The sequence below is a fragment of the Argentina silus genome (assembly GCF_951799395.1).
Source record: "Argentina silus genome assembly, chromosome: 8".
Taxonomy (NCBI): Eukaryota; Metazoa; Chordata; class Actinopteri; order Argentiniformes; family Argentinidae; genus Argentina; species Argentina silus.
In genome coordinates, this window is record NC_139662.1 from 8,893,728 (window position 1) to 8,918,267 (window position 24,540).

Below are 24,540 nucleotides of genomic sequence, written 5' to 3' on the forward strand. Positions count from 1 at the left end.
CTCCAAGTAGGCCTAATCACACCACATGCCCATATATCTTGATTTTGATGTAGTTACTGAACCATTCATTAATTTTACTGTCAAGTGATTCAGATGACTCTATTTGCCTATTTACAGATTAGTGAGCATTGCAATCATGAAATTGTCTGATGAGCTGTGTCCCTCTCCTTGAGATTGGAGAGTGATTTCTTTGGATTGCCTTGGATTCTTGTGCATTATGTTTGTTTTTGGTGGTAGCAGTAATCTTGTTTTGATGGTATGCTATTCTGTCTCCCCAAACAGTTTCTCACCCACTCCATGTGACTTCCCAGGGAGACTGCTGAATGGGGAGATGAGGGCCATTTGTGAGTGAGGTAATTTATTTAATCCCATCCACAGTACAAGGGTAAATAAATCCATTTGATCATTTCCATTGTGTAAAAGCGGGTATAACTCACCGAGCCACATGATGTGTCCTGCAGGATCAGTGGGTCTCAGTAATGTGCCATGGGGTACGACGTCACCAGGTTCCAAGGGGAGGTGGATGAAGACTTGCTGTGTCCCATCTGCAGTGGAGTGCTGGAGGAGCCTGTGCAGGTTAGCCACTCCTATCCCTCTTATCCAGACTTAAAGAAGGGTCTTCTTGATAAAGACCTCAAAGGATTCAGTCATTCTTATTTTCCTTTCAAATCCTCATACCCCTCTCTTTCTCCTTCTCCTCTCTCGTCTCCATCTCCTTTCGTAATTTTCCTCACCTGTAGGCCCCGCACTGTGAGCATGCCTTCTGCAATGCCTGCATCACAACGTGGTTCGCGCAGCAGCAGATCTGCCCAGTGGACCGCACCGTGGTGACGCTGGCCCACCTCCGGCCCGTGCCCCGCATCATGCGCAACATGCTATCCAAGCTCCAGCTCGCTTGCGACAACGCGGGCTTCGGCTGCACCGCCACTCTGCGGCTCGACCAGCTACAGTCTCACCTGAAGGACTGTGAGCACAACCCCAAAAGGCCCGTTAACTGTGAGGAGGGCTGTGGGTGAGTGACCCGACACCCAAATCGCACAACAGACTGCTCTGACTGAAAAATATGGCAGTGGATTTTTTTAGTTGCTGAACACCTCACCTCAACACCACAACGCACAATCTAAAGAAATGTCTGAATAGTTTCTAGTCGAATAGAACAGCTTCAAGTTGTATGTTGTGTCAGCAACGCAAAATGGTGTCATTCTCTACAGGCTAGAGATGCCTAAAGACGAGATGCCCAACCACAACTGTATCAAGCACTTGCGTAGCGTGGTGCTAAAGCAGCAGACCAAAATCTCTGATCTGGAGAAGACTGCCGCTGAGCACAAGCACCAGCTGGGTGAACAGGTAAGCATATGTCGCAGAGGTGGTTCTGTGAAAACTATGCCGATAAATTAAACCCAGGGTTGCAATGTTCATGGGTCTGATGTTTGTGTGTTTTGCTCTGTCAGAAGCGGGACATCCAGCTGCTGAAAGCCTACATGAGAGCAATACGCAGTGCAAACCCCAACATGCAGAACCTGGAGGAGAGCATCGAGTACAACGAGATTCTCGAGTGAGTATCTTTCTTCTCTCCAGGACTTCATTACAGCAAGCCAAGAATTGAATGCCTGTGTATCAGATATTATTTCAGGTTTTTGATAAATGTGCTTTTAGTGTGCTTAGAAACGTTAGAAACTCATTTGCCTCCTCTCCTTCCCAACAGGTGGGTGAACTCCCTCCAGCCTGCAAGAGTGACTCGCTGGGGCGGGATGATCTCCACTCCGGACGCGGTGCTCCAGGCAGTCATCAAGCGCTCCCTCATAGACAGCGGCTGTCCGCTGTCCATCGTCAACGACCTGATCGAGAACGCCCATGAGCGCAACTGGCCGCAGGGCTTGGCTACACTTGAGACACGGCAGATGAACCGACGCTACTATGAGAACTACGTGGCCAAGCGTATCCCTGGGAAACAGGCGGTGGTGGTGTTGGCCTGTGAGAACCAACACATGGGAGAAGACATGATCCTGGAGCCGGGCCTGGTCATGATCTTCGCCCATGGCGTAGAGGAGATCTTATAACCATACAGCTAGTAGGGGGATCTAGCAAGGCAAAGAGGAGTGTGGACATTTTGGTCAAGGATTACTGAGAATTGTCCCTCCTCTCTAAAAATTAAAAGCTCCATATGAGCTCAATATGATGATGATGATTATGGGTCTATTTTACACATTTTGTACACAAAATTGTGAAATTAAATGAAGGATTTGTGAAGGATTTGAATAACCTCAGAGAATGAGCAGGAGAGGAAGACCACTTGCGAACTTGATATCTTTGCCTTAAAAAGGACATTTCCAAAAATGCTCCTGGAAAAAAGAGAACCTCACCTGACGAATAATGTCTAAGAATATTCTAAGATTAATTGTTTACAAGTCATGTAATTTGCTATAAGCAAGGTTGTGTCAGTTTCCTGAGATTAACATGAAATTATCTTCTAGATTCCCCCATCTAACACCCTCAGTTGTGTAAATGACGATAAAAGATATGTGTAAATACAAATATTATATTGAAATATAAACATATTATCTTGCTATTCTCATTATATTATAATTAGACTGTGATATTTGTCAGTTGGCGTCCCTATGATGGGAAGCTGATTCAGGAGGTAAGTTGTTTTTTGCTTGCTTCAGCAGCTTGTTTATTCAGCTTGAATATTTCATGATGAGACATTGTGCCTCATTTAGATTGTCCAAACTTGTGCCATGCATTTTATTTATTGTTTCTTTTTTATTAAACAAGACCATGCTTGAAGATTGTTTTCATGTAGTGTACATACATTTGCCATTTTAGTGAAATTTAAGCTCATTGAAATAAATAGTTTGTTTCTGTATTTTGTAAGCAATTTATTTTTCTTTGCCTCAGTTGTATATAGTGAACATGAAGTTGGGTCCAAATGAAGTGTAAGAGTTGAAGTTATACATTTGAGATGTAACAATGTGTACTCCATTTTAATTCACAGATGCATATGCTTGTTTTTGTCAATGTTCGGTGCGCAGAGATCCTTATCACGTTGTTAATAATGTTTTGTGACATTGAATATTGACATTTCTTTACCAAAATCTTTTATCTGAAAGCTTTTAATGATTGTGAGTAACAAAAGGTAAGGGACTTCCTGGGGAGATTCCAAGGGAGATTCCAATGAGTTCCTCTTACACCCTCCCTAACATGCAGACATGCATTTGAACATATACAACTTAAATGTTATCTTTTGCAAAGATTACCACAAAGACACTGAGGATTAAATAAGTGGAACACCGTTATACCTCAGTGCACAATTTAACCGAAGTGTGAGAATTGTGAACTTTTCTAGTCAGACATACTGTGTATACTCAGAAGTCCAGCCCCTGAGGACCACAATGTTATGGCAGGGGGGCAGTAAACACAGATCAATTTGGATTGTGAGTCTTTTATGTATGCTGCCTTTTTTCTGTCTCATGTGCTGTATTTCTTTCTGTAGTTTTGTTTCTTTATTGTGTCTTTTTATCTTTTGTTCTGGGGTACAGACAAGGCATAAATAAAATCTTGAAACTTGATAACAAAATATGAGTGTCTCTGGCTGTGGGATGAGAAGATAGGATTTGTGTTTTGGTACGTTTGGAAATGACAATTGTAATAGGGCATCATGTTGTAGGGGGAAATGGCTTTAAAGTATATGACACTGAGATCTGTGTAGTTCCTTTGTTTGACCACACCATGTCGCCAATAACCTGTAGGGAGCCTCCTTTTCCTCTTGTATTTCGCTGGCCATGCTGGAATGCTTATATGCAAATCAGTTAACAAGTGGTATTTACTTACCTTTGCAACTATTTTTTCTAAATCCATGAAATGTAATTATGTTGGCAAGCTGTAAAGAAGTGGTCATCAGTTTATAGCCTCCATATCATCCGTTATATATAAGTGATTATACTGTATTTAGAGGTCTAAGCAGTCTGCCTACTCTGTTTTTTCTCTCTCTCTCTCTCTCTCTCTCTCTCTCTCTCTCTCTCTCTCTCTGTCTACCACTGTCTGGTGTCTGCTCCTGCCAGCCCGCCATTGAGGACTCTCTTTTGAATCCTTCCCATTGTTATAAATGGAATGTCATGTGCTTTGCCAATTGGCCTGCTTTTGTTATTGTGCTGTCTACTCTTGTTTATCGTCTGATTGGAAATGGACTATTTATGTTCTCAAACACATTCAAGGAATTTATCAACCATGTGTTAACAATAACAATTAAATCATTATAGCCAGCCTGAATGTGAGTGTGTTAGTCCCCTGGCAAGAGCTCTGAGCCCCTATGGCACAGGTGCCTTTAGTAGTGTCAGAGTGACATATGCCTACCTATAGAGAGGTACAGGACTAGGTCTGTAAACGAACGCACTGTTTCTGGTTCAAGCCTAGTTTTGGCTGTTCCCTCTATGTTGCTACATTGGTGGTACTGGCTGGCAGATACAGAATAATTATTGTGGTTTAGGCCTTTGTTGTATTCCCTGTTCACTGGAGTTAAGTATGTATGTGCCCATATCTCAGCCTATGAGGTCTGGGCCCATTATGCCACAGATGATGGCGCACTGCACTAGCCCCGTCAACTGCATTACACAGTTATTATCAATGAAGCAACTGAAAAGGGCATACCTGGGGAGCTTGAGCAACATTTTCATGACATGGCCATGCATAAACCCCAATACCACCTGATTAGATCCAGACCTCTTGAAGGACGTGATAACCCGTTTAGAGTCACTATTTGAATAGAATGTATGACCCATCCTACGCGTCTGTATGTGCAGATGCAATTACTTTTAATATCTCTCCAGAGGCAGGCCTTTATAGTATAGACTCCACAGCAAAGTATTTTATTTGCCAATACGAAAAAGATGATAAGATGAGTTCACTGGGCAAGACCGATGTATACAACGTCGGTCAAAGTGCGCTCAGATGACAGTTCGAGGCGGTGCTACATTGCTCGGGAGGGACTTCGCTGAGTCGGGCGTGGGAGTCAGTCAGAGTCAGTCAATCTTTTCTTCTCTCCGGGTAAATGATAGACGACCTAACTGCGGCGTCCACCGGTTCGGACGTATTGTGAAGCGTATTAACTTGAAATTTGCCTTCTCGTCGAAGGAATACACAGGCTCACCAACAGCACGACAGGCGCTTGGAAGGCGGACGACTCTGATCGTGAAATACCGGTAATTCACGCCCTTAAAGCGCTCCTAAAGTCACCGCATTGACTGTCTGAAGTTCCATGGCATGTGCTTATGGCAGTTTAACTTGTGAGCACAGTAATGTTATCATATCGCAGACGACTCGAGCCGCTGCCAAGTAAGTGTTAGACATGGGTAGGGTAGATGCATTATCCTCGCCTCGCCCATTTAATTTCTGCTTACTTGGTTCGTACTGTACTTTTTAAATTAGACATGCGTTTTGAAACATCTACAGATTCATATGATATTGGTATGTTGTAGCCTACTTTCCACTTTTGAAAGAACACACACGCTCTCCTTCGACTATTCGGAATTACAGTGAAAAAGTAAAATAAGTGTGGCAGCTAATGTGGTACATGTTTAACTGTTATAAAAATGATGAATGACTTATCTGCAGATAATCTTGGTCATTTATGTAGACGTGTATGAAGGTGGTGAATGGTGATAATGTTGATTTATTTATTTCATATGCAAGTTACTTCTTAATTCAGGTTAAAGAGCTGGAAAAACTAAATGTGTCTCTTGAATCTGCATGCTTTGCAGAGAACGATTGACACCTATTGCTGATTTGCACAAATCCAGCAAATAAAACAACTACTATTGCATGATTTATTAATATAGTGCTTTTGCATTTTACAAGGTACACTGTGATTATATATTTCACTTGGTATGTGTCTTTAATTGTTTATGGGTAACTAGGTCAGCAAACTGCTATTTTGGGACTGAAGCATATAGAATATGGCAGTGGTTGAAGTAAACAACATTTGAGGCTAACTTACATATAATTTCCATGTCTAACCACAGTTACAGGTTAGTCCCAAGGACGGATCTGAAACTATCTATTTTGTTCTTTTTAGGTTATGAATTTGCCTAGACATAATTGCCAGCACTGCAGCACAGTATAAAGGGTGGTCTGATCATTCCAATCCAAATACAAGTTTTAGGGATGAATCATCAGAGTTTGATGGTGCCAGAGACAAGTACCGAACATCCGATGCTAAGCTATTCCACCTCACATTCATTGTGCTCACCAAGCTCTTCTTTGTCAGGGTCATTTTAGCGTTTTCATTCATATGCCAATTATGCCTACCACCAGCCTTCATGGTTATGCTAAGAATGGGACCTTTTCCCTGGGGTGCCAAAACCATACATTTTGGCCTCATACTGAACAGGAAAGACTGACTTGTTATTGAAGAAGCTGTGCTTATTGTATTAATCTTATCACTGACTGAACCAGTACTGTACAGATAAATATTATAATATAATCATAGGTAAACACCAATTAAGGCATTCCTGGGAAGACAGTTGGTTAATAAGCAAACAGGCAATCTCTACAGGAATCAGGTCAACCTGGGACATTTCAGTGATCATCTCACTGTCTGTTGCTATTATTCGCTACAGATAAGTCAGACAAGGCAATCAATAGTATTGGTGTTAAAAAGCAGACCAGGTTCTAACCCTAACTCCTTGTGCAAAGATGATAATGCTCAATGGTAATGGGAACTTTCTTCGAGTTTGCAATACTGAGGGGAATGAGGATATTGTTGAAATGTAGTATTCTTTATTGTGTATCATTTCCTGTAACTTGTCATTCTAAACCACAGCATCTTCACCTAGTGTTATTTTATCTTCTTGTGTACTTACAATGGCAGGACTGGCAGTGATGTTACAGAAACAAAGGGAACACCCTTGCCAGTCCAGGCAGGTTTGTGGTTTGTTATCATTGTGCACAGGGCTATACAGAACTGACTCGACACACAGCATGTTACATAAGTTTTGTTATTACATGTCTCTACCTGGATTTTTACCAGAAGGCTGTGATTCATGTGAGGTGAATTGAACCATGACATTTGGTGTTTTCAAATGTCCCTAAAGCAGCAAGCTTCAGTGCCCCTGAAAAAAACTTATTTTACAAAGAAGATTAAGTTCCTGTGATACAAACATCAACAAGGAAATGCTCTCTAGCACTCAACTGGTTGTGATGACACTCAAGTCACAGTAGCATGGAATGAGTCACAGTAGCATCTGCATGTGGAATGCAATCTAGACTGGGTCCTCCTACTTGGTTTGAAGGCCAAACGAGCAGAGTAGCGTGGGAGGAGGTGGGGGCGCAGGGGAAGACTGACAGTGGCTTACTGGGCTCCCCCTGCCCTGCCTCCGTCCTCTAGTTCTGTCACTCACCCGTGGCACTGCTCTGACGGAGCGCAGCTGATGTAGGGAAACACTTTCCATAGCAACCATGCATGTCCTCCTTCCTCCCCTCGGCTAACCTGATGCAATCTGAATAGATCTTGGTAAAGAAAATGATTGTGTTTTCTTTCAACTGCAAAAAATCCCAACACGAGGCACATGCAAAAAACCTGACGCTGTTTTCCAACCACAACCAAAGAAATTGTGAGCCTGTGGTCTTTTAGTGTTACAAAACAGCAGATTTCCTTGACACAAGGCGTGGGTGAGACGACAGCTTGCACAAATATTTGGCGGTGTGGAAAAAGGTCATCCTCAGCTATACCTTGGAACTAACCATGTATGGGCTGCCTCTTTAAAGGACAAGCTGAATTACAAGCAGACATAATTAGCTATGTTAGTTCAATAGCTTGAGCTTTAATATTGAGCTCTATAATTATACATAAGAAGTGAACCCTCATGTATGAAGTTTAACTTACACTTCCATCGACATCCATCTCCTTCGCTTCCTACCATGTGTTATGATTTATTTCTATATTTGTAAAAAAAAAAAAAAAAAAAAAAAAGTTTTCTCCCTTGTGGGTAAAAGATGAATACACAACAATATAAATACAGATATATACAAACAATGACCCAGCCCAGAAGCAGATGGCAACATATAGAGGGGGCGTAAGAACCCAGAGGAATTCCTCTGTCAGATAAGAACCTGCTGAAGCTTCTGTTGTTGTTTAGCTGGGGCCTGGATCACCTCCCTCATCTGCATCAATTACCCATCCCATGCTCACCGGTACAAGCACCATGTTGTCTGTGTGCGTAGGGGTTGAGGGCCCTGATGGTGTGGGCCAGTGTGGGTACATCACCACGGGCTCTTTGCAACTCCCAGTGCCTCTTACAGAACCCATTGTTCTGTCTGGTCGTGATTTCCACTCCGAAAACCGTGCATGCAAATACATATCTGATCAGGAAGTAAAGAATCAGATTACTCTGATAACCTGAAATCATTGTGTGAGACAGTGATGGTAAACCGTCGTTCATGGGGGGAATGTAGACATGCAGGCAAGGACACCAGGCAATGGGACGCCTAGCAGTTGCCTTAAAAGACAAGATAAGAGGTTTTGATGTTCTGCACTTCTGCTTCATTTAAGGTCATTCTTGAAACTGGAATCCAGAGAATCATTTTGACATTAATTATAGGAAGTAAATGATCATAAGAAGCTCCTTGGTGTTTGTTGTTATCAAATTCTTCTCTGAAGGAACATTTTGACATTGACTGCAAAAAAAAGTCCCCTCTGTCTCCTGAACAAGTACCACCTTCCTGTCAATTATGTCCTCTCCCACCTGATTGGCTGCATAAACAGAACTGCTAGGCAATGCCGCTAACCTTTTGAGGGAATTAAGTGGAGACAGTGTGACCCTTTGTTTGCACAGGGAGAGAGCAAGTGGTTCCGCGTCACATGGAAAGAGTGGGCGTTTTTTTCAGTTATTGTATTATACTATTATTTTTTCTACTACACAACAAGGTCTTCTGAGTATTTTCTGTCAATACTGACTGTTGTGGACATGTACAGTAATGTCACCAGGGTTCATAAAGTTGATCTATGTGGTTGTGCAAATCCTTGACACCCACATCCTTAGCTATATTGGTGACCATAACCCCATTTGAAAACCCCATGATTTATTTACTTTATTATTTAGATGTTATGTTGTTTTGGCTGATAATGTTTGTTCATTTTCATATGCCATCGAGGTATATGTCAGAATATTGTACTAGCTATCTTTGGAGGTCATAGAGGGGAAGGACAGAATAAAACAAGAGATTATGGATCTAGACATGCACAAATTATAAGTTTCCCAGACTATTTCAGAAAGATGAGTTGGGTTTGATGTCTGAATGATCTGCTCGTACAGAGTCATGAATAGGAAACTGGGATAGATATTTTAAACATTCTGAACAAAACCTTATTTGGCTGTGCAGAAGCTCTAGGGATATAGAGTGTCTGGCCTGATAATGTATGCAGTATATGGAGCACGTATTGAGGCCAGGCCTGTGACGTTTTAACATGACGTGGTTAAAGGTGTGAAATGTCTTTTAGCTGTAGATGCTTTTTGTACAGAGCATGACACCAGTCTACAGATAATCCTCTCCATTCTGTGTTTCTCATCCTAACAACAAGGTAATTTGAAATATAGGTGTGGGGAAGGGGGCTATTGTAAATTATTTACCCTGAAACCCCATTAACCTGAAATCCCATTACCTCATCCCATTACCTCATCCCATTAACCCATCCCCAGGTTTTAAGGCCAAAGAAGAGTATTTACAAGTCAAAGTCTGAACAGTGACGGCCATGCCAGTTTTGCCGATGTAAATCTTGTGGGTGTAAACAGACTATTGCTAACTGGTGTTATGGTGTTATGATGTAAAGTGTCCTGTGACTTCGACAAAGGGCCTGCCTTGTGAGTAACTGGCAAGTGGCTACTGTATGTTTGTTAGCAATTCATAATGTTTTAGCCTCCACACAACAGATTGATGTTCCTCCTGTTTCTGTTCACTCACTCTCTCTCTCTATCTCTCCCTCCTCTCCCCCTCTCTCTCTTTCAGGCGCAGGCACCATGTCCGCCCCCACAGACCCAGAGGTGAAGGAGCTGAACTCAGTCGAATTCATTCAGCTACAGCAATACATTGAATGTGAGTACCAGCAGGCAGGCTCCACAGTGCTTACACCCTTCCACTTCCACTTCCACCCACACACTCATGCTCTCTCGTATATGGAAGACGTGACTGTCTCACATCATTTCAGAGTATGTGCAAACGTAGCACCCACACACTGCTTTTCTTGGTAGATCTTGATTCAGGCACATTGTGAATTCAAGTTCTTGGTCTATATAGCTCCTGTTAGAACCACAACCTAGATATAGAGTGTAATTGTGTGTGTGTGTGTGTGTGTGTGTGTGTGTGTGTGTGTGTGTGTGTGTGTGTGTGTGTGTGTGTGTGTGTTTGTACCTGCGCGTGTGTGTTTGTGACCTGTGTATCTCTAGTCCCAGACTGCAGGCTGAAGGTTAAAGATGTGCTGAGGGAATTTGATGCAGATGGCAGATTGGCCCAGCACAGACACGGAGAGGTGAGAGGAAATCATAGCCAGATTTCTCAACCCCTTACAGTTCATATCTGCTCCCACTCCTTCTTGAAAAAGATCTGCATTTAAGGGGCACATTATTTACTACATTGGCTCACAGTGCAGTCGAATGAAAGAGAGATGTGCGTGACATTTTGGTCAGTCATTTGTTTTCTCACAATCGATCGAATCGATTTTAAAACATTGATCATGTAGATGAACCTGACGTATCCAAGACAAACGTCCGGCAGTTGATGAATTTGCAGCCAACTGAAGTCGCAAATGGAAATTGCCTCTTCGATTGTGCCCATGCTGCAAGATGCTCATGAGTGGGATGCTAGCTAGCTGCATGCAGAGTAAGCCATTTCGTGATTTAACAAGACAGCCTTGCCAATATTGTAGACATCTGCAGCTGGAACTGCCAACTAATTAGGGTGAAAGCTGATTCCAATGGTCTCCTTACAAAATGATTAAAACAGCTAGGGACATTACATAATAAATACAGATAAATACATTTGGATATGAACTAGAGGCCACAGTTTATGGGCAATGTGCTACTGTATGTAAAGACGTATACAGTATGATGATAAAGCAGTTACACTGCCTCAATACAATATAAGCAAGGAAACGAGTCTGACAAAAAGCGTAGAGCAGTACTGGAAGGTTCTGTAGAGTAAATGCCTGTGTTGTCACGGCATCCTTTATTTAGATTAGACTGCCTTGCAGTGTCATTATTTATTACTAGCAGCTTTGTAGCATATCAATCAGGGAAATGGAATCAGGTTTCTGGTTCAGTATTCAAGAGGGAACACTTGATTGTTTGCCCTCGAGCTAATTATTATCCCAGAAAAGGGAAATGGACTTGGCTACAAATCAAAATCTAGTTTCATTTCTGGATAGTATTTCTGTAGTTTCCTTTATGGATTACATAACCACACCAATCTAGACCAACCGCCCCAATCAACTTAATCCAGTCCTCTTGCCCAAATAACTGTGTTCTGATCTGACGGTTCTCATGATAACAAATCAAAACAGATCTCTCTCATGTGTCTCCCTCTGTTCCAGTGTATCAATGAGGAGGGCTTCCGTCTCTTCATCAAGACCTATCTGGAGGTAGACGACTTCCCTGTGGATCTCTGCCAGCGTCTGTTCCAGTCCTTCCAGAACTCTGAGTCTGTCAGTGTGGACATCGCTAGTGAGTTTATGGCCCATGTGGAGAGACAGTTGTCATTATTGTCTCAAAACATCCATTTCATCACCACTCTATGTGCTGGTTCATTCATCATTTATAATATGTGTATATTATTGTCAAATATTCACTCTATCCACTTCCTCTTTCACAGAGGAGGTCTTTCTGAAGGACGTTTCGTGTTACTTCTCCCTGTTGGAGGATGGCCAGCCCAGGGACAAGCTGGAGTGTGAGTCCTGATTCTGTTTTCTCCCTGGGGCAGTCTATTTTTACAGTCATTTGTATTTTGTCTTTTTCCCAAGGCTCTCATCCCCAATTTTCCCTCTTTTCCAGTTGCTTTCAAACTGTATGACAGAGATGGCAATGGAGTCCTTGACAGCTCCGTAAGTCACTAATGCTAAAATTAACAACATCAATCTGAGTATCTTCGTAGTGAGTCTATTTCTTAACTGTTTGCCTTTTAATGAGTATTCAATTCAAGATAAATACCTTTTACACCCCTTCATTGTGACAAGGTACAGTATACTGTAAATGTTTTATACAAACATTAACTAAGGAGTCTCTCCCCTCCTGACTATGCTAACCCAGGAAGTGGACAGGATCATTGCTCAGATGATGCATGCCGCAGATTACCTCGGATGGGATGTGTCTGAGCTCAGACCGGTAAGTGCAAAATGCTGGATACCTACAGTGCATGGTCCGCAGTTTTGCAGAGGCGGGGGGGAAATACTGTGCCTCTCTTCTATGCGGCTGAAATGATTTACTGCATAGACGCCCCCTCAAGGATGCTCATTTGGTGTGTTTGTGAAAAGCTTTGACACAAACTGAGGGCACAATACCTCAGCTATAAATAGCACCGTACCAGGAAACAATCTCTGGCTCTGTGTGGGCATAACACAGGCCTCTGAAGTTTCTGAGCTCCAACTGTGTATAGTGTTGATTGAAGTCCTGGGAATGGCTTCAACAGTAGTATTAGATGCTAAAGAAGGATACACTGTCCTCTGCACAGGTGCTGAAGGACATGATGACAGCCATCGACGCAGACAACAGTGGCACGGTGTCTCTGGAGGAGTGGGTGGGAGGAGGGATGAACAACGTGCCCTTGCTAGTGTTACTGGGGCTGAAGGTAGGGCCATCCATCACTCCTTCCTCTTACTGGGTCAGCAGGCTTCCTGTGGGGCCTGGGTGGAGCAAATATGATGCATCCTCTTGATTTCATTTGTGGGTGCTTTTGTCAGAAGTTGTATAGGCACAGTAATACAGTTCCTGTCAGTCTAATACAGTCCCTGTCAGTCTAATACAGTCCCTGTCAGTCTAATACAGTCCCTGTCAGTCTAATACAGTCCATGTCAGTCTAATACAGTCCCTGTCAGTCTCTACAGTTCCTTCTCATGAAGGATAAGAGTCTTATTCGTACAGACACAAACAAACAGAGCCATCTCTCTCTCTCTCTCTCTCTCTCTCTCTCTTTTCCCCTCCCTCCCTCTCTCTCTCCCCTCTATCTCTCTCTCTGCTCTTCCCACTGGGAGCCACCCTTCTGCTGACTAAGTGAGGAGGGTGTGGTAATGTTATCCCATTCACACATACACAATTTCTATGTGGGTTAACTTTTTCCCACACACTCAAGCTTTACCCTTGTCTAAACTACATTTAGCCTTGCCCCCTAGTATTAACCTTTAGACTGCAATGAAAAAAAAGGCAAAATTAAAAAAACAAAACATGGATTGTCATGGAGAAAGTCATCACGTTTGAACTATTAACCAATTGGAGTGTCCCCTATGGCCACAGCATTGAACAACTGTGATCTGGAAATACTTGCATCTGAGATAATATCGCATTATCTCAGTATTGTGGATACTTATTGATAATATGGCAATGGGTTGTTAAGGCTTAAGCTGTTAAACTGGCTCGCCAGTCAGACTGTGTGGCTAGCTGACTGTGGAGGTCTAGACTGTGAAACGGTCTCTCTCCCTCTTTCTCGCCTCTAAAACAATGCGGGACTTCCCCTAAGGCTATTTCCAGCCACCAATGAGAGTTTGAGACTCTGGAGGCTCATATTCAGACCCAGTTGCTGTGTGCTTTTTTAGGGGCAATGCTTCACACACTGACAGAAAGTATGATGCACTGTGAGTCACTGAAACTAACAGTGTTTGGGAAAGCACTTTTGTCTGTCTGTGATGTCGACAAGAGCATCTGCTAAATGACTAGATGCAAAGTAACCTTTCTAGTCTTGTATAGGGGACGTTAGTGTTACCTAACCAAATATAATTGCTTACATGGTGTTTGCATTCAAAGTGCTCTTCTTTATCCAAGCAAACTATATACTGTAAGGATGTTCTAGGTTGTGACCTATTATAGACCCGGGCTGTCTCTCCGCATTACTCTGATGTTGAGTGGGAGGTATTGCAAAGGCCATATCGAAAAGCTCACAGTCAAACCAAATACATCATTGTCATTTCGGACGGGTCAACTGACAGTGATGATAACTGTTGTTGATCACCTACTGACTCTCACCCACTCTCCAACCACGACCCAATCATAACGATACTAAAGCTGGTACTCTACTCCTACAAGTTGGTGATATAAAGATATGTTTTTTTCCTCCACCACCCACACCCTCCTCCTCTCTCAGATGACTCAGAAGGACGGCCAACATCTATGGAGAATGAAGCATTTCAACAAGCCTGTCTACTGCAATGTGTGTCAGAGCATGCTGATAGGACTGAGGAAACAGGGGCTCTGCTGCACCTGTGAGTTCCTGGTCTCACCACTAGAGGGCGATACTGTACAATTATTTTCTTTCTCATTCTACTGTATGCTGTTGTATTATGAGTGGGTGGACAGGCCCAAATATCCAGATCATGCTGTTGAAAGCAAGTTGGGGAAATCTCATTCTCAAATGAAATGTCATCTTGACGTTCAATTGAGTTTGTGAACATGACAAAAGCCCTGTTTAATCACCTAGGTAACTACACTTTGTCAGCCTCAAATATTTAGTCTTGTCTTGTTATAAAGGCTGCAAATACACAGTCCATGGACGCTGTGCCAACAGAAACCCGGAACCCTGCACCAGGACCTATGTGAAGTCTAGGAAAGACACAGGGGTATGGCTGTTGTTTTGTCTAATAATATTTACAGTGACATTTATGGCTAACTTAATTCCCCTGCCTCTTGTTAGTTTGTTATGTCCTTTGAATGCCTCTGTCAGTCTCAGTTAGATCTGCCTTGTGTCTGTATGCATACATGCCTGGTTCAGTAACAATTTTACTAACAGTGTCTGTAACACTGGGTTTTTACTCTTATACTGAAAGTGAAGTGTAACTAAACTAACCACAATCAACTAAGCCCTAACCTAAACCCCAATCCACCCCAACCCATAGTACAGTGTAATAATGAGTAATGACATGTCTTGCTGAACTTTCAAGTGTAATTACACAGTAATAAGAACACTGTGTTTCTAAAGTCAACCTGTGTCTCGTGTGTCAGGTTCCAACTCATGACTGGGTCAGTGGGAACTGTGACTCTGGGAAGTGTGACAGATGCCAGAAGAAGATCAAAAGCTACCAGAGCCTAACAGGCAAGCGCTGTGTCTGGTGCCATGCTATGGTGAGGAAGCCAGGCTCCTGAAGTCTATGACAGACCCCTAGGAATCATTCATGTCAATGCATAAGTTGTCTTCCACCCTCAGGATATATACCTAGGGCCCAGAGTTTTCCCTGGTCAGGTCACATGGTTTGTTGTCAAATGTTAATAGAATGCTCCTGTATGTCAGGGTTGGGGTCAGTGGAATGTTAATTCTGGTATATTAAAGTATATTAAAAAGAAATTACAATTCAATGATTGCAAACAGGGCATTTTTTTTCAACGATTACTCACTCAACAGAAAATGAGAAGCTTTTTACAACAAAAGATTTTGAAGTGATACATCTAAATGTAAGTGCTACTGTACAGTTTATGTCTTGAACTCTCTGCATATGAATGATTGGTATATCATGTCACTGCTACTGTATTCCAGCGCCATGATGAATGTGTGTCCCAGGAGCCATCAGAATGTAACTGCGGACCTCTCAGAGACCACATCCTCCCACCCTGGGCCATCTACCCTGTCATTAAGGTAGAGCACCACTCACCTATTGGAACCCAGTCAACACACAAACTCAGGCCAGCTCAGAATGCTTTAAGCTAGTCAAGCCCTGTCAGAATATGTAGTGTGAAGTAGTGTGTCATGGCTACCTAATCATCCCCTGCTTTCAATTGGCTCATTCATCCCTTCTCGTCTCCCCTGCACTTATCCCCAAGGTTGTTGATGTAAATGAGAATAGGTTTTCAGTCAACTTGCCTGGTACTATAAGGGTAAAATAAATAAATGAAGAGGCAGTAGCTTTCTTCCTACCCATTATTGCTCACATGTCCTATTAGTAGAGCATCTTGATATCTAGCTTGAGAGAAAAACACATCTGGACAGTGGACTACCATACTCATACTGTTATCATCACCTGTTGTTATGTATGTGCCTCTATGCCTACTTGCCTTCTCATATCTCTGTTGATCCCACCAGGAGAGGCCAAACAGCCTGAAGAATGGCTGCTCTGGCCCAACCGACGACAGTGAGCACATCACCACCCCTGATGGACAGGTGCTTCAGGTACTGCTACCCTGCCCTGTCCAGACCATTCTGTCACAGCACTGATGAATGGTACTTCAGCAGGGTCAAACAGATTTATCTCGTTTAGAGGACATTGTCTCCCTCGGAATGGCCTAAGCTATATTATCTGAATACACTGTCAAGAGACGGCAGTGTCACAGTTTGTTTTGGTCATCCCTAGGCCCGGAGACCCGCCTCAGTTATGGGTGTTTGTGTTCGATAAGCCCATATCGGAAGCGCGTTTACCGGCTTAGTTATTCCTATGTATTTGTGTATAAGTGATATAACCTTTTGAAATAATTGTCTCTCTCTTAAACAGATCGTCCCTATTGCAGACACTCACCCTCTTCTAGTGTTTGTGAACCCTAAAAGTGGGGGCAAGCAGGGTGAAAGGTGAGGCTACACATTGGCATGACACAAATGAGGCAAATCGGTTGATGCATTGTTTACCACAAAATAAAAAGAATATGCTTGAATATGGAAGATGCTGCGTGCAAAGAGAATTGTTGATATCTATTGTAAGGGAACAAAGTTATTGAATTGAATTAAACAATTTTCATATTTCACTGCCTTAGAAGTGTTCTTCAATTCAGGTCTACAGGGTGTACACTACATGACTTTGTTCCAGTCTGAGTCTAGCACCAACATATCAGATTAGCTATATAAGAGTCAATATCATTGAGTCAATATTCCTAAGGTTTCTTGTTGTATGTGTTTCAGAGTCCTACGTAAATTTCAGTATTTGCTGAATCCGCGGCAGGTATACAACCTCTCAAATGGTGGACCTGGACCTGGGTAAGTTTTCTCTTTATACCCACCTTCATATTAAATAGGTGGCAACTGTAGTTTTATTATGGTGTACTGTATGTCTTAAACAGTTAAGTTCATTGTGGACCTTTCCTGGTTTGGGGTGTCAGGAACTTTCTAAAATGTTTTTAAGTAGAGTGCATATTCCATATTTCTTCTATACTGAGTTTTTCTTTTTATCTAGAGGTTTTTTATAGCAGAAATTATATTTTCTAAGAGCTATTTGTGTTTTTTTGCTAATTGATTGATTCACTGTGATCAAAGCTGTGATGATGGCTCGGGGAGCTACGATTGGCTTAGTAGGGAAGGAGGAGCTCCCACTTTAGGACCAATAGGGTGATTCTCAAAGTGAAAATCCCGCCTATCGGCCAGCCTGGAGGAAGTGCATTGAAGGCAGGCTGGATCATGCGTTTGTTGTTAGTCGGTTTTTGTTTATAATTCAGTTCTATGACAGGTATGCGTGTCGTAACGAGAGCGAGGCGAAAGAAACATTTCAGTGAAAAGGAATTGAAAGTATTGATCGGCGAAGTCAAACGCTATGAAAATGTCTTCATGGAGCAAGGGTCAGCCTTCGCTACGACGAGGCGCAAGCGAGCTTGGATTATTGTTACACATAAAATCAATGCGGTGGGGGTAACGAGAAGAACAACAGAGGAGGTGAAGAAGAAAGTACGAGACATCAGAAGGATGGTTAAAGACAAGAGGGTCAATGCTGTGCTGGGTAAGAGTGCATTCGAAGACCTTCCAACAGTACTCTTACCTGCACATTTACAGAGTAGATGTCCACTGACAGAACAGCAACAGATCATGACTCTTAGGACGGAGTTGAAGTATGAAGAAGACACTGTTTTGTCAGACCCGTCATCAATGCCAGGTGTGAAATTAGAGGGTGAGTTTACAGCAATACTTGTATTTGTTATTACAAGATGTGCAATCCTCGTCCTGGAAACACACTTGCACATTTTAGTTTCAGCCTAGCACTAACACACCTGAATCAATTGATCACCAGACTATTCAATTAGCTCTTGATGCAATGAATCAGCTGGGTTAGAGCTGGGCAAGAACATAAATGTGCGTCCAATTTGGTCTCTTGGTTTAGAGTTGGAAAACACAGTATTAGATATGGGCTCTTGCATTGGACAAACATATCTCACTCCAAAGTCTGCCCTTTCACTTTCAGAGGCGACAACTCCATCTCCTGGGGGTTCAGCGCTAGTTTCTGATGCTACTCCAGGCATACTACCACCAAATGATATTACTCCAGTCATTAAATTACCTGCTAACGTTACTCCAAACACACCTGATGCTGCTTCAATCACGCTACCCCCACACCCCATTACAGTCACACCCTCTGTCACCATGGAGAAAAAAGCTCGCCATCAGAAACCGTCACAAAGTGAAACCTCACTTGAGCATTCTTTACACTCTGCCTTGCACGGTGTTGCTGGGGAGCTGAGGACTTTCTCAAACCTGTACCAAGGGATGGCCACCAGCTCCAACCTGCTAAGCACGGTCAATGAGATGGCCAAGAGTGTTAAGGACATGGTGAGTCGACAGGTGGAACACAACCAGAATGTGATGAGTGTCCTGGAGAGAATCGCGAGAGCCTTAGAGAGGAGCAATGGTGGCCCACCGCCGCCCACCACAAACAGAAGTGAGTCTGTTGAATCCTTTGAGAGCCCAGGTGCACCAAGTGTTGCTGACTCTGACAACAGGAGTGAACCACAACAAGAGCTGAGATCACGGGGGTCTCGCACTGTGCAGAAGAAGAACACTCACAGCTCTTGTTAAACAACACTTTCTGTGATTGTGTTGTTGTACCTGCCATGATTATCAATAAAGTTGTAGATATGTATGTTCCAAATTGATTGGTATTTTTGTGCTTTCTACCTTTAATTCTACTGTATTTTGATTTAACATTAAAGAAAAACTTCTTCTTCCTGTGAAACAAGTTATTACATATCTGGGACTGAAAAGACAGCGTTTTGTCCAGCATACTCTGGGAAATGGCAACCAAGATACATTTTTCTCCTCTTATCTCCTTTTCTTGTTGACCACCTTCTTTAAATCAGATGATCTCTTGGACTGAAAAGCTGTCTATAAACAGAACAAATAAAGTTATTTTTGTGTACTCTCTTTGTCGTCCGCTTTTTTTATACTTGTAAAGTACCTGAAGTAAATCATTTACATGTAAATCGGAGCCACTTGTTGCGCTCTGGGAGACAGTTCAACTGCCCATTGATGGTGTCATGATCATGCCCCGTCCTCCAGCCCCCAACATATTGTAAATCTTTGTTTCAGGCTTTGCTTCTTCAAGAATCTGCTGGATTACAGGATCTTGGTTTGCGGAGGGGACGGCACTGTGGGCTGGATCCTTGATGCAATAGGTGGGGCATTGTTGTGCTTCGTTCAAGCGCTCCTTGGAAATAGGAAACGTTTTTTATTTCAGACTCAGCACAAAATTTAAAAAATTGGCAATTGGTATTTCTTGTGGGAAGCGCAGAGTTTCCAAGGAGCACTTGAATGCACCATTAGGCTAAATATACTTGCCCAAGGACAGATCAATTTCAGTGTATCAATACAAACTATACATTTCCTAATCAAAGAAGCTCCCTGCCTTTAAGAATATGCATGTTACATATATGGCATCAATATGTAGACATTAGTGAATCCAATACTGACATACCTCCCTTTCTCCCCCGTTGGTCCAATCAGACAAAGCCAATCTTCAAGCGCAACCGCCTGTGGCTGTGCTTCCTCTGGGCACAGGAAATGACCTTGCCCGTTGTCTTCGATGGGGAGGAGGTGAGAACAGTGGCGTCCTTTCTATGCCATCCAGCCTGGTGTGTGTACTATAATATAGGGGCTCCAACCCCAAGATCTCTAATGTATGTGTTCAAGATGCACAGGTTTACACAGATTATAGGATCATTATAACATGATACAGTATAAATGAGAAATGCTTCCCCAGCCATTATGAAAGTCTCCTTATCTGTGCATAGTCTGTGTATGTGTGGAACAAGCACATCATTTCCTACATCTGCTCAGTGTTATCAAATGTATTTTTTATTTGTATTTTATTTGACCTTTATTTATCCAGGGAGATCACTTGAGACCCAGGTCTCTTTTTCAAATGAGCCCGGATACAAAAGACATACAAAATACAGCAAAGCATTTTCTGTTCTAAAGCACCACTGTCTGTGTGGGTGTTTGTCTGTGTTTGTGTACGTGTTTGGCTGTTGGTCTGCAGGGTATGACGGGGTGGATCTGAGTCGGATTCTGAAGGAAATCGAGGGGAGCAGTCCGGTGCTCATGGACCGCTGGAGTGTGGAGGTCATCCTGGAGGACAGCCAGGAGAAGGGAGACCCTGTGCCGTACGAGATAATCAACAACTACTTCTCCATTGGAGTGGTGAGTTAGTGGAAAGGAGTTTAGTCAAGGGGGACGTGTTCGGTATGCATCAGAAAATGGCAGATTTATTGTCAACTTTTTTGAGAAATCTCTTTTTGTGTTGACAGGATGCCTCCATTGCTCACCGGTTTCATACGATGAGGGAGAAGCATCCGCAGAAGTTCAACAGCAGGTGAGCCATCAGAACAGAGTAAAAGAGTCACTGTTGTCTCCCAGTCGCATGGAGATGAAAGCTGGGTCAACCCCATCACCAAATTACTATAATGAAGCATTGTATTCTATATCAGGGTGTTTGTTTTTAGTGTAATAACAGTGGTATTACACAGGTATAGAGCAACTTGATGTTAAGTCTGACCCTTTATAAATGTATTAATTACTATTATTATTCCAGAATGAAGAACAAGTTGTGGTATTTTGAGTTTGCCACCTCAGAGACCATCTCGGCTTCATGCAAGAAACTGAGTGAATGTCTTACAATTGAGGTGAGTACTGGAGAATGACAAACTAAGCCTTGCCATTAGCACACAGAAATGCAACCTCACTTCATACACACCATCAGAAACACTAAGAAAAAACATTAAGTTTAGCATACCATCCCATCGCATATAGCAAAACAACGATGTTGTTGATGATGGAGATTACTTTATATTCATAAATTAATTCATAAATAATACATTTAGTGCTCACAAGCCAAAAACGGTTTGCCGAAATAAACAGAAATATTGTCAAGAAACTACCTGATTGGACAGAGAGGGGCATACCTCCCCACTCCCGTGAGCAAAAGCCTATTTTGTTAATTTTGTTGGCCATAAACTGAGGACAGTGTGGTCTAATGAGATAAGAAATCGATTCACATTATATCATGAACCATATACAGTCAACACTTCAGCCAAAATTTGATGTAAAGAATTTGCGATACAAATCCTGTATGTCTTCAGTGCTGTGGAACTCCGTTGGACCTGAGTAGCCTGTCTCTGGAGGGGGTAGCTGTGCTCAACATTCCCAGCATGCATGGCGGCTCCAACCTGTGGGGAGAGCCCAAGAAGGGGGAGAGCAAGGGCTTGATGAACCAGGAAATGCCTGAGGTTATTGTGGACCCTGAAGTCCTGAAAATGAGCTCACAAGGTACAGTGATGTAGTATCCCAACAACACCATCTCCACAGTCTCACGATTTCAATGGTCTGACACCAAATATTGTGCAGGTGCGGTGAGGTTTGTTCCTAGTAATAAAATATAACCCTTAAGATCAGGGCCGGTTTTAGCCTGCTATATTAGGGTGAGCTGGTAGAAATAATAGGGTTAGGGTTAGTGGGTTAGGGTTAGTTAGAGTAGGTAGCCCAGAGGTTAGAGAAGCAGATTAGCAGCCCGAAGGTATATGTACAGTATATCAGTCATATATCTATTTCTTTATTTCTTTTTATCTATCTATCTACAACATCAGCCTCCTGTTGCCCTTGGCTAAAAATCTAACAAATTCATCCCTGTCTAGGTATTTATTATTGATTTCTCATGGGCCAAGATCACCAAATGCCTCTTTCTTTCATGTAACATGGTGTGACGATAGGGGGTTAGGGCTTGTGACAGTGTGGAGAAGGAACTCATTACATTTTTTACATTTATGGCATTTAGCTTTTAAATTTAAATTTGTCTAAGTAAGTGAATCATCTATCCATCAGTCATCATAAGAAAAAGTAATCTATGCTAGGACCAGGGGCTATTGGCAGTCTCAATGGTAGAAGAAGGAAGAATTATTATACATTTTTAAATTTATAATATGCACATAGCCACCGCCGGCCTTGCTTAAGATGCTAACTTCTTTGTGAAAATAATATGAAAACATAGTTTTATTGGGAACAGCCAGACCCTCCATAGGTTATAAGACTTGAAGCAGGTTTTCATCTCAACAGCTGACAGCCATGTAGCCTCTTTGAGTTGCATGTTCAATATTCCCCATTTTCCATTACAGATCTCAGTGACCGGCGTATGGAGGTGGTTGGTCTAGAAGGAGCCATTGAGATGGGGCAGATATATACAGGACTCAAAAGTGCTGTCAGGCTAGCGAAAACCTCCCAGATCACAATCAGGTGAGTGTTGGCGACATGTAGGAACATGCACTGTCTCGTTCAGATATCATGCATATGCTAATGTGATCACTCCTGTAACACATTAGCGCCCTCTTAGCTTGACTGGCTATATTGACTGATGTATGTAACAGTCTGTTTTGACCATGAATTTCTTTTAGTTTTTCCACTTTACTCATTGTTTTCTCAATCGTTCTCCATGTCTTCAATGTTTCCTAATTCTCTCCCAATCTCAGGACTAAGAAAGCTTTACCAATGCAGATAGATGGAGAACCTTGGATGCAGCCGCCCTGTACAGTAAGTGCCAATAATCTGGACCGGCTATAGTATACTACCAATGTGCCGGCTATAGTATACTACCAATGTGCTACCAGTCTTTGATAGTCAGTAGATTGTACAAGTGGTTAAACATGGCAATGATGGGGACATATCAACTGAACATTGCTATTGTTATTCATAAGAGAAGGTCTTGCTGTTCTCAAAGACCCTGGGGCTAGAAGCAACATGTACGCAGAGATTGTGTTTTAAACTGCTTACTCCACTCTGCATCACGGTCATTTGAGTAAACCAATATTTCCCTCCTCAGATTCACATCACACACAAGAATCAAGCCAGAATGCTGATGGCTCCCCCGACCAGATCATCCAGCTTCTTCAACTACAAGTAGTGCCCTCTCGCTACAAACAGTAACATGGATGACTAGCATGCACTTGCTTATTGTACATTTGTTCAAGGACTGAAGCAGTTTGTGAAATCTGTTTGTATGTGTATATTTTAGAGAACTATGTGACACTAACCAAAGTATATATTGTAAAGGCTTTATGACACTTGTCATAATGTAATATAAACCCTTCAAGGCCTATAGATGCATTACAAATCATATATAAGCGCATGGCATGGTTTATGTAGTATTCATTAAGCCTTTATTAGATATACTTTGTTTAAGTGTGACTGGAAAATGTTGACCAAAATTTCAGAAAATTCAATGCATCTTGTTTGTTCTGCCTCAATGTAAGATAATATAATGGAAACCTTGCCATCTACAAGTCTGTAGGATAGCCAAATGTATGCCTCTTGACATCAAGCTGAGAGCTTTCTGTGGATTTGATGTGCCTTTTGCCTATTTGATCTGCAGTCTTCATCTTATAGAGGAATTAAAGAATACTTGTAGAGGATTAATATAATAATTGTAGCATTGTTAAAGCTGTGACTTAGCTTTGCAGTGCTAGGTTGTGCAGTCAAGGATCCAGATAAGTTGTATTCCTGTTGATACAGTTGGAACCAGTAAATCAAAATATGGCATAAATCCTTGAATGAGCTTTGTATTTGAACTGCATGTCTCCTTATCATTATCTAATTTTAGATGGATTATAGTTTTCTGTTGGGATTGTGGGGAGGTGCCTGGAAAATATTGTGGCCAATTAATGCATACTCAAGAATTGACGTAAAATGTATTTATGCACTCGTGTGCGCGCGCGTGTGTGTGTGTGTGTGTGTGTGTGTGTGTGTGTGTGTGTGTGTGTGTGTGTGTGTGTGTGTGTGTGTGTGTGTGTGTGTGTGTGTGTGTGTGTGTGTGTGTGTAAGCAGAGGAACTGCTGTATTGTCCTAGGTTCATTTCGTTGTTTTAAGAAGAACTAATACAAGTTCGAAGATTTAATAGGCTATAGTGACAGTTTGGCTTTTAAACTAATTGTTTACTTCTAATAATTTACCTTCGTTTGAAAAGTATCCATTTTCCTTTGCTTTGTATAGCCATAATGTCAAAAAAATCATGAGAATGTAAATGATATTTCTAAACTGTGTTGTAGAGATTTTAATAAACCCTCAAGACTTCATCTAGTGCTTTTTGTATTTAATTCCCAGTTTTACAATACATGACTGACATGTTTTTGA

At 42.2% G+C, this 24,540-nt stretch overlaps 3 protein-coding genes across 6 annotated transcripts in view; all 3 read left to right on the forward strand.

The window, feature by feature from the left end:
- Positions 1–3,677, forward strand: part of rnf41 (ring finger protein 41) — a 4,685-nt gene extending 1,008 nt beyond the window's left edge. For 2 of the 3 annotated variants that reach the window (XM_083674388.1, XM_083674389.1), the window contains exons 2-7: positions 283–353; positions 462–576; positions 741–1,012; positions 1,212–1,347; positions 1,452–1,555; positions 1,706–3,677. In XM_083674388.1, coding sequence (XP_083530514.1) covers positions 487–576; positions 741–1,012; positions 1,212–1,347; positions 1,452–1,555; positions 1,706–2,060 — 957 coding nt within the window. In that variant the 5' untranslated portion in view covers positions 283–353; positions 462–486 and the 3' untranslated portion in view covers positions 2,061–3,677. The remainder of the gene's footprint in view (positions 1–282; positions 354–461; positions 577–740; positions 1,013–1,211; positions 1,348–1,451; positions 1,556–1,705) is intronic. The other variant, XM_083674390.1, reaches the window with a different exon arrangement.
- A 1,332-nt stretch (positions 3,678–5,009) lies between these two features.
- Positions 5,010–24,482, forward strand: dgkaa (diacylglycerol kinase, alpha a). Of its 2 annotated transcripts, none has more exons than XM_083674322.1 (24): positions 5,010–5,198; positions 10,000–10,086; positions 10,437–10,519; positions 11,579–11,708; positions 11,857–11,931; positions 12,036–12,085; positions 12,291–12,365; positions 12,712–12,828; positions 14,335–14,452; positions 14,718–14,806; positions 15,189–15,308; positions 15,718–15,816; positions 16,261–16,347; positions 16,667–16,740; positions 17,068–17,142; positions 19,456–19,541; positions 19,870–19,959; positions 20,405–20,565; positions 20,673–20,737; positions 20,957–21,047; positions 21,504–21,690; positions 22,533–22,650; positions 22,884–22,944; positions 23,234–24,482. In XM_083674322.1, exons 2-24 carry the CDS (start codon positions 10,011–10,013, stop codon positions 23,312–23,314), a joined length of 2,208 nt encoding a protein of 735 aa, XP_083530448.1. In that variant the 5' UTR covers positions 5,010–5,198; positions 10,000–10,010; the 3' UTR covers positions 23,315–24,482. The 2 variants fall into 2 exon arrangements, with proteins under 2 accessions (XP_083530448.1, XP_083530449.1); XM_083674323.1 differs by having other exon boundaries at positions 10,443–10,519.
- LOC310807736 (uncharacterized protein) lies at positions 17,155–19,285 on the forward strand. Its single transcript, XM_083674324.1, has 2 exons — positions 17,155–18,043; positions 18,335–19,285. Exons 1-2 carry the CDS (start codon positions 17,602–17,604, stop codon positions 18,943–18,945), a joined length of 1,053 nt encoding a protein of 350 aa, XP_083530450.1. The 5' UTR covers positions 17,155–17,601; the 3' UTR covers positions 18,946–19,285.
- Positions 24,483–24,540: the final 58 nt, after the last annotated feature.

Excerpts from the sequence above, each read along its gene's own strand:
- dgkaa (XM_083674322.1), top strand. The coding sequence starts at position 10,011 with ATGTCCGCCCCCACAGACCCAGAGGTGAAGGAGCTGAACTCAGTCGAA. Across the intron at positions 20,566-20,672 it reads ACTACTTCTCCATTGGAGTG|GATGCCTCCATTGCTCACCG; the intron begins GTGAGTTAGTGG and ends TTGTGTTGACAG. Across the intron at positions 20,738-20,956 it reads CCGCAGAAGTTCAACAGCAG|AATGAAGAACAAGTTGTGGT; the intron begins GTGAGCCATCAG and ends TTATTATTCCAG.
- LOC310807736 (XM_083674324.1), top strand. The coding sequence starts at position 17,602 with ATGACAGGTATGCGTGTCGTAACGAGAGCGAGGCGAAAGAAACATTTC. Across the intron at positions 18,044-18,334 it reads GCCAGGTGTGAAATTAGAGG|AGGCGACAACTCCATCTCCT; the intron begins GTGAGTTTACAG and ends TTTCACTTTCAG.